At 38.8% G+C, this 13292-nt stretch overlaps 1 protein-coding gene across 5 annotated transcripts in view; it reads left to right on the forward strand.

Annotated features, from left to right (window-relative positions):
* cep192 (centrosomal protein 192) overlaps positions 1-13292 on the forward strand; it is a 190073-nt gene that overhangs the window by 121541 nt on the left and 55240 nt on the right. For all 5 annotated transcript variants that reach the window (XM_072569797.1, XM_072569801.1, XM_072569799.1 and 2 more), the window contains 4 exons: positions 3213-3303; positions 6516-6695; positions 8831-9091; positions 12240-12361. In XM_072569797.1, coding sequence (XP_072425898.1) covers positions 3213-3303; positions 6516-6695; positions 8831-9091; positions 12240-12361 — 654 coding nt within the window. The remainder of the gene's footprint in view (positions 1-3212; positions 3304-6515; positions 6696-8830; positions 9092-12239; positions 12362-13292) is intronic.

Below are 13292 nucleotides of genomic sequence, written 5' to 3' on the forward strand. Positions count from 1 at the left end.
GTTGATCTTTAAGTGGCCCTACCCCCTCTTATGTCCAGCAGTAGATGTGGTTCAGCTGTTGGGTATCATTTTGTACATAATCCTAACTAAAGTGTTATGGATTAAGCCAGACCACTCAACATTCTAAAGCAGGCAGTCCAGAACATAACTTGTTTCAGTAAGTGTACAGTGAAAATTGCCTGGAGTAAGTTAGCTAGGTTGACCACTAGATTTTAAAACAGACAAAAAATTACTCTCAAAATTACACAATGAAACACTAAGAACAGAAGTGAAGAATCCAGAGAGAACTCTGGTCTATCCAAACTAGACTTAATTATGCCATTCCGAATACACACACCAGTTTTAACAAGCAAACCTCCTTAAAAACCAGTATAAATGAATGGAACAGGTGCTTACAGATTGAAGTTAAAAGGGGGGGGGGGGGGGGGAGAGAGAGAGAGAGAGAGAGAAAGAGACTTTGTTTTCACAAACTCACTGTTGAACTCCCAACCAGTTCTGGACTGAATGAAACTGCTCAGCTACAGAGTGGATCGCTCCCCTTTCATTATACAGGTCACTTCTTCTAAAATGTGACCATTTTGGCGTGAAATGTCATCTGCTTACATATAAACAAAAGACCTCTCAAAATCCTATCTGTCTTGGTACCAAACAAGACTGATTTGAGCCTGGCCTGGTTTATTACTCCACTGAAAAAAAATCAAGGACTGAGTCTCCTTGAGCCAAGTAACAGCTTATAGAAAAAAAAGGGAGTAGCTTTGTGACAAAATAATTACCCTGGAACTAATTAAATATCAGTTAGGCAGTGTTTATTCACACATAGGCCTCTGTTCTTTGTAGGCAAGAGGAATATGTCCACATGTAGCTGTTTCTCCAGTGGAAGAAAAATGCAGCAAAGACGGACAATCTCTGCATCCTGCAGCCAACTCTTAATTGGAGTCGACCTACCTAGTTTGAATCTATCAGACAGCTAACATTCCCTGCTACATCTCCATGACAACTGTCTTTGAGCCATCACCACTACCACCTTTTTATGCTATACAAATTGTTGCTTTGTTTCCAAAGATTTTCTTAATTGTGCATTTCTGTCCTGACAAGTACAAGATGTATAAAGTTTTGCCGAACTGATTTTGTCAAAGAAATACTAAACCAGAATTCTATTTCTGCCTGTTAAACTTAAGTATTTTTGATACTCTTTCGTTAGTCATAAGCTCCCATGCTAGTGTGGCTGCTGTCTGGTAGCAGCTGTTATATGGTAGTTCAATTTATTTGCCGCATTGGACATAGCAAATACGTTAGCTGTAAATTACCATGATACATACTTCAAGCCTGAAACTACTGGAAAAGACATTTCTTGTTTATAATTAATTCTGCAGTTGTGGAATGGCAGCATATAGAACATAGAAAGGAACAGCACAGTACAGGCCCTTCAGTTTGTTACTGTGATCCAGATGATAAAACCAAACTCTTTATAAACCAGAGAACATCTGTCCATTTCCCATTACAAGTTTTTCTTGGTATAAAATCTTTTTAGTGTGACATTGTCAACAAGCCTGAGGACTTCACACACTATTTGACTTGGACGTCATTGAAAGTAAGGCTCAGTTCTGGTATCAAAGTGGATATGTTCTATTAGACAATCTAAAGTGACAGTGACAGAAAAGTGAATCTGCCAAAAAGACTTGCAAAACGTAACCTTGTTTCTAAGTTAATTGACTCATACCTGTAAGTAGTCTTGTCCTCCTAATATTAATGGCTAAAACAAATGTCATGCTGCATTGATGTTGCTATATTGCTATCAGTGTTGATAATATGACGCTTGAGGTTGTTTTGAGTTCATATGTCTAGTCTCTATCAGCAACTGCAATTTGTCACTTAATGCTGAAATCAATTACTGCAATCCAAAAGTTGCAGCTGTTACATCTAAACTGAGGAAAAGATAGAAACAACAGCAACCTGACTGAACACCAAACTGCAACTCATTGGTTCACAGGGTTGGCTCTTGACCACATTTCCTTTTGATACTTTTAGGAATGGGCAATGTAGACAGCCCACAATAACACCACTCTCCCTGACCAGAATAGAGATGATTGGTAATTCTGCAACTGACTTGGGCTTCACTATCTTTCACAGGGAATAAAGTGTAGTAGTTTGTTACACATGTCTCCGAACTGCAGCAAAAGGGAACACACGTTTTAAAAGTAGGGTCTGTAAATGGACATGGCTTTAATAGTTTCAGTAAATAGAGAGTAAATTTATTTGCTGCTTGCCATAAAATACACTATTCATTGCAAATCGGAACCTGCGTTAGTTTCCATAGTATATGACTGACTCTGTTACCTTCATCTCTTTAGCTGAAATGTTGATGTCAGTTGCTCCTCCAGAGTACACTCATTAGGAAGAAATCAACATGATAAATTTGAGACCAAATGTTTTGCTCTTTTTTTCCACACACTGTCTTGTGGGTGCATTTCCACAAGCTAGTTTTAATTCAGCTATTCATTTAAGAAGGCTCAAACAATAAAATACTAAACTGATAATTTAAACTTCATTGCATGTGGCAACCAAAATAAAGCCTCTCAAGCAAGGTAGGGCTCACAGTTCCAACTTGGTTTTTATTCAATTAATGATAGAATTAAGCTAAATTTACAGCTAACAGTGTATATCTCTGGATAGCTATGGTTTGTTCTTTGTGCAGTGTTCTTCTCCAGAGTTCTGCCTTTGAAGATTTCTGGAGTTGAATTCTTATACAGTGTTCTCTCTTTCATGTTTTTGGTGTGACATCATTGTTATTTAGATTCTTTCATCAAAACATCGAGTCCTACACTGGAGCTATCAAGTTTGTCGCTTACTGCCTTATCAAAAGTAGCTTCCCTGTTCCTTGTCACATTTTGCATTGACTGTCTGTTTGAAGATACAGCAGTTAACTTGTGAAATTCTTCTGCAAGGCAGTCATTTGTCCTTGTGGCATAATGCAGCTGTTTTGTCAGCCATTGCATTAAACTGTTTTGTTCATGTAACTCTGACTGTTGGCCAGCTAGTGATGTCCATGTCCCATGACAAAATGGATTTTTTTTTTTTTAAAAACTCCTACATCTCCAACACATGGCTAATTGTGAAGTTTTTGTATACCAGCTTGTACTTGTCCCTTAACAGTTTATTCATAAAATATTCAAACCAACTTAAAATATTTTCACTTCTTTTTGGTCTTACAGTCAACAGAAGCTAATTCTCAGAAATAATTCTTCATCTGTTGTACAACAGTTACGACTGTTGATCAAAGGTCAAGATCAAGACTGCTTTCAGGTAAAATATTGCATTAACATGTGACCTGCATATGGACACCTCCAGGAATTTTTGTTCCAGCAAGAAGAATTTCTAATGGCTTCACAACTTGGTTTTTGCTTCAATAATATGTCACAGACATGGATGAGGAAAGTATAAGTACTACAGCCATATTGGCAGTTGACACCATACAGTCTGCAGAGGGATAGAGATGAGTTAAGCAATTGGGAATAAATTGGCAGCTGGATTATATTGTGGGGAAATGTAAGCTTATACTTTGGCAGAAAGAATCGCGGAGCTGAATGTTGTTCAAATAGACGGACAGCAGAAAAGTACAGAACAGAGGGATTTGGAATTCCTTGTCCGTGAATCACAAAAGCCGACGTCCAAATCCATTACGTAACAGAGAAAGCAAATGGCGTGTTAACCTTTATTTCAAAGGGAATGGAGTATTAAAATATGGTTATCATCCTCAAACTGTGCAAGACACTTGTCAGACTGTAACTAGAATATGTGAACAATTTTGGGCTTCTTATCACAGTAAATTTAATTGCTTTGGAGGCAGTCCTGAGAAGGTCAGTAGTGATTTTGGATATGGGCAGACCTATGACGAAAGATTGAGTAGGTTGGGCTGATACTCATCTGAGTTTAGAGTTGAGTGATGACCATACTGAAATATAAAAGTTTGTTGAAGGACTTGAAAAGATAAATACAGAAAGATTGTTTTTTTTTCTCCCCTTTGTTGGGTGTTGATGACAAGATAGCATAATCATGGAAGAACTGGATCAGGAGGAATTTCTTCTGGGGGTAGTGAACTTGTGGGAATGAATCTGGGATTATGGGGAAAGCAGAGTTGAGTATTATCAGACTGGGCATATTCTCATTGAAGCAGACTCAGTGGTTTTACAGACTACCTCTGCTCCCATGCTTTTGTTCTTTATTCTTTGTTCTTGTGTATCTTGGCGTTTGCTCCAAGAGAGTAGGTTGCTTTTTGGTCATACTGTAGCCCATCTTTATTTAAAGTTGCCTTTAATGACCTGTTAGTACATCTGCCTATGTGCTTTGAATTGTCTGTTAACGATGAAAGTGAACAAGGTTATTTTGTACTCATGGGTCTCACAGGCAAGGGCAGTATTTGTTTCCCATCCCAAACTTGGTGGCTGTGGGATTGTAGTCACATGTAAGCTGTACTGACTAAGGCTAGCAGATTACTTCATTAAAGGCCTTCACTTTTTATCAACAATAGATGTTGTGGTTACCGTTATTAAGACCAACTTTATATTCCAGACTTTTTAATCAAATTTAACTTCCACCAGTTGTCTCAAAGGGATTTGAATTCATGTCTTCAGGACGTTTAGTCTGAGTTTCTGAATCACTGCGCTATGGCTGTTTTCAGTTATGCCATCATCTTCCCAGTGCAACACTGATCTTTGCTTTTAAAAGTTTACCCATTTGCAGAGTGGAAGCAATGACTGGTAGAATTGCAATTTATTATCCGAAATTGCGGAAATTAATGCAGGCTGATCAAAGACTGCCTCACAGTTTAAGTGTTCTCCATTGGTTTGGTTTTATTAATAAATATGTTGGAGCAAGCAATCGATGTTGCTATAAAAGCAGCCTAGTTTCTTAACATTTGAACACTTGATTTTGCAATGACTTTTAAAAGGTATATTTTGTGACTTAATAGAAATCCTAATATATTTTTGATTTGTTTGTACAGTAGTTCCCCTGTACCTGTAGTGGATGTGTTCCAAGACCTACCGTGAAAGCCTGAGACCTTAGATAGGAGTAAACCTATTCATTTAAATGGGAAATTTACCTTCTGGGCAGCCCCCTGGTTTTGGAACGTTCCCTGTAATATGTTCGAGCTGCAGTAAATTGTGGGTAATTGAAATTATAAAAAACTATTCCACAGATTCAGCAGTCGTCCTGTAATTTAGAAAATATTAGTCAAGGCACTTAGATGTAGGTTTGCTTGTTGAGCTGGAATGTTTGTTTTCAGATGTTTCATCACCATACTAGGTAACATCTTTAAGTGAGTCTCCAAATGAAGCACTGATGGTGTAGCCCGTTTTCTATCTTTATGTTTGTTTTTTTCTTGGGTTGGTGATGTCATTTCCTGTGGTGATGTCATTTCTTATGGTGATGCCATTTCCTGTCCTTTCCCTCAGGGAGGGATAAATGTGATCCAAGTCACTGAACGTTGATAGAGTTCCAGTTGGAATGCCATGCATCTAGGAATTCTCGTGTGTCTCTGTTTGGTTTGTCCTAGGATGGATGTGTTGTTACAGTCGAAGTAGTGTCCTTCATTATCTGTATGTAAGGATATTAGTGAGAGAGGGTCATGTCATCTTGTGGCTAGTTGATGTTCATGTATCCTGGTGGCTAGCTTTCTGCCTGTTTGCCCAATGCAGTGTTTGTCACAGTTCTTGCAAGGTATTTTGCTTGTTGTCTGTATAGGGTCTTTCAAGTTCATTAGCTGCTGTTTGTGTTGGTGGGTTTGTGGGCTACCATGATGCCAAGGGGTCTGAGTAGTCTGGCAGATCATTTCCAAGATGCCTTTGATGTAGGGGAGAGTGGCTAGGGTTTCTGGATGTGTTTTGTCTGCTTGTTCAGGTTTGTTATTCAGAAATCGGCAGACTGTGTTCATTGGGTACATTGGATACATTGCATAGGTGTTATAGGAATTATACTAATGTCGCTCACAAAATAACTTGCAAGAACTGGTAACAAATACTACATTGGACAGGCAGAAAACTAGCCACCAGGATGCATGAACATCAACTAGCCACAAAAAGACATGACCCACTCTCACTAGTATTCTTACATACAGATGAGGAAGCACACCACTTCATCTGGAACAACACATCCATTCTAGGACAAGCCAAATAGAGATGCGCGCGAGAATGCCTAGAAGCATGGTATTCCAACTGGAACTCTATTAACAAACCCATTGATTTGGATGCCATTTGCCACCCCTGAGAAAAAGAACAGGAAATGACATCATCAACCCAAGGAAACTCAAACCTATAAATAGAAAGTGGGCTTTCATTCGGAGGCTCACTGAAGATGTTACCTGGTGACGAATGTTTGAAAATGAACCTCCTAGCTCAGCGAGCAAACCTACATCCAGAACTTCTACCTGAGCTACAAATCTTCTCAAAACTTGCTATTAGTCAAGGCATTCTCTAATTTTTGAAATCAAAATTTTAATAACTAACTAACCTTTATAGTTACAGAGCACTTTTGGTCCTGAAGAAAGACGAAGTGGTAGTCGGGAGTTGATGGTTTGCCCGAAAGAAGATGTCTGTGTTCATCTTTTGTTTGCACCTACAAGGGTTGCTTGCATGTTGGCAAGGCTTGAAATTAAGCAATCTGGAATGCGTTCAGGTCAACCAGGAGTAAAATTCACTGTATGTATATGATTGTTTGCTTGAAATAAATTGTAATTAATGTTGTAAAACAGATCTGTTCTGCCACTTAAATTTGGCCTTTCCATTTGAAAGATGCATGTTGCCTTTTAATTAGTTTCCCTTCAAGGTCATTGAAAACTGCATGTGGAAAGCTGTCAAACCCCCACAAGATCTTGACCTTGAAAGAGGTGAAAATACTACTCAACGCAGTAAAACTAGAGACATTTCCTTGATCTTTTAAATGGCATAGCATACCAATACCTCTAATGTGTCATCTTACTGTATTTTACCTACAAGCTGCAAAGTGACCTCACAAAATGTTTTTCTTTGTGAATGATCAGGAAGAGAAGCTGTAGAAACCTTTCCCTATAATGAGATGTTAATGCAATATTGTTGAGTTCTATTTAATAGTTTAGATTAGAGTGGTGCTGGAAAAGCACAGCAGGTCACGCAGCATCCAGGGAGCAAGAAAATCGATGTTTCGGGCAAAAGCCCTTAATCTGGAATGGAGGCAGGGAGCTGGGGAGAAGGTAGCAAAGAGTACAATGGGTGGATGGAGGTGGGGATGAAGGTGATAGGTCAGAGATTGGGGGGAGTGGATAGGTGGGAAGAGAGATTAGCAGGTAGGACAGGTCATGAGGACTGTGCTGAGCTGGAAGTTAGGAACTGGGGTAAGGTGGGGGGAGGGGAAATGAGGAAACTGCTGATGCCCTGGAGTTGAAGTGTTCCGAAGCAGAAGATGAGGCATTCTTCCTCCAGGCATCGGGTGGTGAGGGAGTGGCGGTGAGGAGGCGCAGGACCTGCATGTCCTCTGAAGGGAGTTGAAATGTTGGGCCATGGGGCAGTGGGGTTGATTGGTGCGGGTGTCCCAGAGATGTTCCGTAAAGCGCTCTGTGAGGAGGCGGCTGGTCTCCCCAATGTAAAGGAGAGCATCAGGAGCAATGGATACAATAAATGACGTTGTTGGATGTGCATTTGAAACTTTGGCTGTGGAAGGCTCCTTTGGGGCCTTGGATGGAGGTGAGGGAGGTGGTGTGGGCACAGGTTTTGCAATTCCTGCATTGGCAAGGGAAGGTGCCAGGACGGGTGGATGGGTTGTTGGAGGCATGGACCTGACCAGGTAGTCGGGGGAGGGAACGGTCTTTGCGGAAAGCGGTGGGAGGGAAATATACTCTGGTGGGGTCTGTTTGGAGGTTGTGCAAATGTCATCGGATGATGCAGTTTATGTGAAGGTTTGTAGGATGGTAAGTGAGGACCGGGGGGTTCTGCCCTTGTTATGGTTCTAGGGGTGAAGTTTGAGGGCGGAGATGTGGAATGTGGATGAGATGCGTTGGAGGGCATCTTCAACCATGTGGGAAGGGAAATTGCGGTCTCTAAAGAAGGAGGCCATCTGGTGTGTTCTGTGGTGGAACTAGTCCTCCTGGGAGCAGATACGGTGGAGGAATTGGGAATACAGGGGTGGCATTTTTGCCTGAGGTAGGGTGGGAAGAGGTGTACTCCAGGCCACTATGGGAGTCGGTGGGTTTGTAAAAAAAAAAATGTCAGTTGTCATTAATGGAGATGGCAAGGTCCAGAAAGTGGAGGGAGGTGTCAGAGATGGTTCCGGTGAATTTAAGGTCGGGATGGAATGTGTTGGTGAAGTTTATGAACTGTTCAACCACCTTGCGGGAGCATGGGATGGAGCCGATGCAGTCATCAATGTTGCGGAGGAATAGTTTAATAGTTCTTAAAACTGTAACTATGAATTTATTTTCATCGTCAATTTGATCCTCTAGTGAGTGGTATTGACCGTAATCTTGGTCACCTCTTTAGCAACTCTACTTTAATCCATTTCTGAACTCATTTTGCTGAGGATTTTAAAAGAAGCAGCATGAACTAGAAATAAGTATGTTAGTGTATGTGAACAAAGCAATAATTGTAACAGTTCGCTAAGCTGCTTTGAATTACTGAATTGTAACTTGAGCTTAGTAAATGACCTTTTTGAATCATAACTTTGTCTGCATTATATCATGTGGCACAAAAAGGACAACATTGCAATTGTACAGCTGATTCAGTAAGTGATAAGTTGAAATTTGATTGTGCTTTGTATCCAAGCTATCTAAAACATTATAATATTTTTAAAAACTGTTTTCCAGATTCCGCTTTCAGGCTATGGAGGAACAAGTAACATTATATTGGAAGATGTTGATAAACAATCGGATGGTTATGTAATGAATTTAAATGGTATTACACCTGACAAAGTGACCCAACTAACTTTCCGTATGAGAAATACAGGCTCTCGGGCTGCATATGTTCAGGCAGCTTGTTTCTCAGATTTACAAATGACTACTTTTATGACCACCAATGCTGTACATGTTTCTCCAGCACAATTTGTTCTCAAGGAACGGACTCAAGAGGTAAGGTAGTTATGAATTAAGAAGGTTGTTCTTTACTATAAGTTGTAATTCATGTAACTAATGAGGTCACTGTCGAGTTTTCACAAAAACAATTTTAAATAAAGCTAACTACAGGTGCTGAAAATCTGAAACACACAAATTTCCAGTAGTATCTGGAGAGAAAGCAGAGGTAATGTTGAGTCCAGTGACTTTTTCAGAGTGTGATAAATGTAAGGCATACAACTGGAATTCATCCATTCAGTACTTGAAGGGGGATCGTAATTGTTTCTCTTTTTTTTTTGTTTTCAAAACTTCAGGGGATAGCTCTTCAAATTTATTTGAGCTTTTGAACTTACTCTCAACTGTAATTTGATCCTATATCTAATGATAAGAAGTTTGGTTAACTGCTGACTATCCCAGATAGTTGCAATGATTTTCAGTATAATTGTTTTCTTTTAGCTATTTGGGCAGGTAACTGTAGCATTGCAGATGCCAAGTTACCCTAAAAATGCAGGCTCTCTCAGACTGTAACACACAATCCTAATTGTGATTTAAGGCTTTTATTTTGGAAACTTTTTTTTATCCAGTACTTTATTTTTCATATTTTATACTTTTGATGGTTTTGAACTGGCACAATTGATACTGATTTTAGAACCTTTAAATTCTTGTATGCTGACAATATAGATATATTTCAATTCTGTCTTTACAGTTGTGCTAAAACTGTTGAGCACAAGCATCATCATTTGAAAGAGGATTGCTTGACTTCAGTATCAAAATTAGAAGCAGCCTGTTTTTGAGGAATTTACATTATGGATAGAAGGAGTTCCCTTTGTATATGAATGTACAACTAGCTGAAAGAGGGAAATTTTCTTTCATACTGTAAACATTATCTTACAGCTGTGCATGCTTTTTAAAGTTCAACCTTCAATCTTAGCCCTTAAAACTTTACTGAAATAGTTTTAGCTGTATTCTGTCTTATTACTTGAATTTTGGCTGCTTTGGATGGCCTCCATGCAAGGACTTGACTGTTCATATTTGACTGCAGAAAGGTCTGAGCTTCAATCATCTTGGATGAAGTTAGTAATTTTTCTGCATGGCTAATACTTTTTTCGGTCAGCTCATTCAGAGCATTGTTTCCTGCTGAAGGCATAACATGACTAAAGGAAAACAATGAAGACAGTAATGGCCAGAAAAGTATTGAGTACTCTCATATATGGTTAAGATTATACAGACAAATAAAGACAGTTTACATGTCTTAGTCAAGTTTAGCTTGTGAAATACTAGATAAATAGTGATTTATTAGGCTAATATGCACCATACTTGCTATAGTCTCAAGAATTAATTTGGACTTAGAAATAAGTTTGATTAAAGGGGCAAAAGCAGAGCTAAACAGGATTGATTTGGAATAAGAAGAAAATGTTGTGAAGAAATGACCTGTACAATCGGTTACCTTCAAGGTGCAAATGGTTTGTGTACAGTCAAGATACATTCCCTCTAATGGAAAAGGTTGGACAGAATGAATCCACTGTTCCATGAATGCTGAAGGAGGTAGAAATTAGCATTAAGAAGAAAAGGTGTGCTTATGTCAGGATTAAGATGGAAAATACAATTGAAAACTAACAAGAATACAGTTTAGAGGGTAGGTGAGAAATGCAAATAATAGCAGCAAAGAGAAACAGAAAAGACCAACAGTTAACATAAATGGCAATCCCAAAGTCGTCATCCGTAGGCATATAAATAGTAAGAGTGGTTATAGGAGGATTGGGGCTGATCAGAGGCCAAAAAAGAAATTTTCTACATAGAGCTGGGGTATGCCTGAAGTGTTAAATGAATACTTTGCATCTGTCTTTACCAAATAGGAAGATGTTGTCCATAGCATGGATTTCAGAGGAGGAAACTGTCATTGAGAGGGAGCAAAAATTAATAAGGATGAAGTCTTTAGATAGTTGACAAGGCGCTGAAACCAGATGAGGTGCATCTAAGAAAAATGAAATTGTGAGGGCACCTGCCATAATTTTTCAGTCTTCCCTGGAGTAGGAGGTGCCGCCTAAACACTGGAACTCCCAACATATAGCCTTGGTCAAAAAAGGTTCTCTGGACAATCCCAGAACAAGAGGTACTGATTTAAAGTGATGTGCAAACAAAGCAAGGATGTGGGTAATCCCAGTGAATGCAATGCTTGACGATGTAGCAAAAGCAAGTTCAGTTGTAAGAGTTCAAGAAAGCATTGGATGATTATTTGGGGCGAAGTGGTATACAGTCGTATGGGGGTGGGAAACAAACAAGAGAGTTGGTCCTGGAGTGCAGGAATAGCTCAAATAGTGGGATTAGCATGGAAAGTCCTGTAAATGGACCTCAAAGGTGGGAATGGAATGAGAGGTGGTAAGTAGTAGAGAGTAAAATCTCCAAAGGAAATGTCAGTAACTAGCTTAGTGGATGGCGCTTTGTTTGTTGGCAGGTATCATGTTTATTGATCTGGTCTGGTCCAGGTTGACTTGATAAGTACTAGAGTTGCATTTTCTCTACAAATGGAGATTAATTTGGCAGACAAAAGGCAGCACCACCCTTGTCAGCAACAACTCTTTTTTTTTGTTCTTTCCTCTGCTACCAACTCTTCCTATTTTTAAGTAAAGAACAGAAATAGTGGTAATGTCAATGGACTAGTAATCCAGAATCTCAGGCTAATGTTCAGAGGGTGTGGATTTGAATCCCATGGTAGGTGGTGAAATTTTAATAAAAATCTGGAAAAAAGAAAACTAATGGTTACCATGTAACTACTGAAAATGTTTTTTTTTAAATCCATCTGGTTCACTAATGTCCTCCTTTTTTTTAAATCCAAGAATGAAATCTGGCATCCTTACCTGGCCAAGACTACAAATGATTCCAGATCCACGGTGGTTGAGACTTAGCTGCTCTCTGGGCAATTAGACAATAGTTGCATAGCTGCATATGGGCAATGCCCATATTCCATGGGCACACTTAAAACTGCAATAATTTGTTTTTAGATTTTAACTTGAAGCATTAACTATGGTCTCTTTCCATAGATGCATGAACTGGTCAGTAATTCTAGGTTTAATCATATGTTGCCAATATGAAGGAAATTGTTTTTTTATTAATGTTGCATATCTTTTGGTTTTGATGTGCCTGTATGTATTTTTTTTTTCTTCAGACAATTACTGTGACCTGCCAGTCCAATTTAAGAGAATACCGAAACTGTAAAACGGATCCAACATTGCTTTGTAGAATTTGTTTCTTTTGGGGAGATGAGGTGGCAAGGCAGCAACTAAGAAGGTATGTGAGATTTTACAATTTCAATATACCTATACATGTCTAAATGTTTTTTCAATTTAAGCAGTATATTTAGTTGGTTGTTTCCTTATGCTTGTGACAAGTTAGAAAAAGTCTGTGATAGTAGTTTCAATGATATTTGGTATTTGTGAATCTGACCTACAATCAAGAAGTTTCATCTAGAATTCTATTCTGTGTGTCCACTGACTGATATACAATGGTTTTTGGGCTTAAAGTACAGACAGAGTCAGCCAAAAGAGACCAAATTAATTCAAAAGTTCTAATTGTTTCTCAATAGGATGTAAGTAATGCCCATTTCCCCAATATTAAATGACTGATTAAATCACGATAGTGTTTTTTTTTAGGCTGAATGATGCGCAAATGTAATGTTTGCATTATCATATGGGGAATGATGAACTGACAGTGAGAAGTGGTAGAGAGTGAAGATTTAAAACTAAATCAACAGATCACAAAAATAAAAGGATAAAACCAAAGATTCCATCTGTGTGCATATAGCATTTGAAATAAACCTAAGAGTGAAAATTTTAAAAAAAGTACAATCTGGCCATTACAGAGACATGGTTGATACATATTGAATTGTACAGGGCATCTGTACAGAAAAATCAGATGGCCAAAAGTGGCCTGGATGAAGAGTTCAGTGTGTTTCTTAGAACAGTTTTGGATCCAATCTCAAACAATCAGAACAGCCTGTGCCAGATTTGACCTTGAGAGATCTGATTGCATTAGCTAAGGAATTCTGTGAATGTGCTGCTAAGTAGCAGTGATCATAATACGATTGACTTCGACATGTAGTTTGAGGGAGAGAAGAATGAGTAATTAAACTTGGAGAAGCGCAGTTATTAAGCATGAAAACAGAGCTAACTGCGGTTAACTGGTAAATTGGGTTAAAGGATAGTTCAATAGGCATAAGTGG

Source organism: Chiloscyllium punctatum, chromosome 5 (assembly GCF_047496795.1).
Source record: "Chiloscyllium punctatum isolate Juve2018m chromosome 5, sChiPun1.3, whole genome shotgun sequence".
NCBI lineage: Eukaryota > Metazoa > Chordata > Chondrichthyes > Orectolobiformes > Hemiscylliidae > Chiloscyllium > Chiloscyllium punctatum.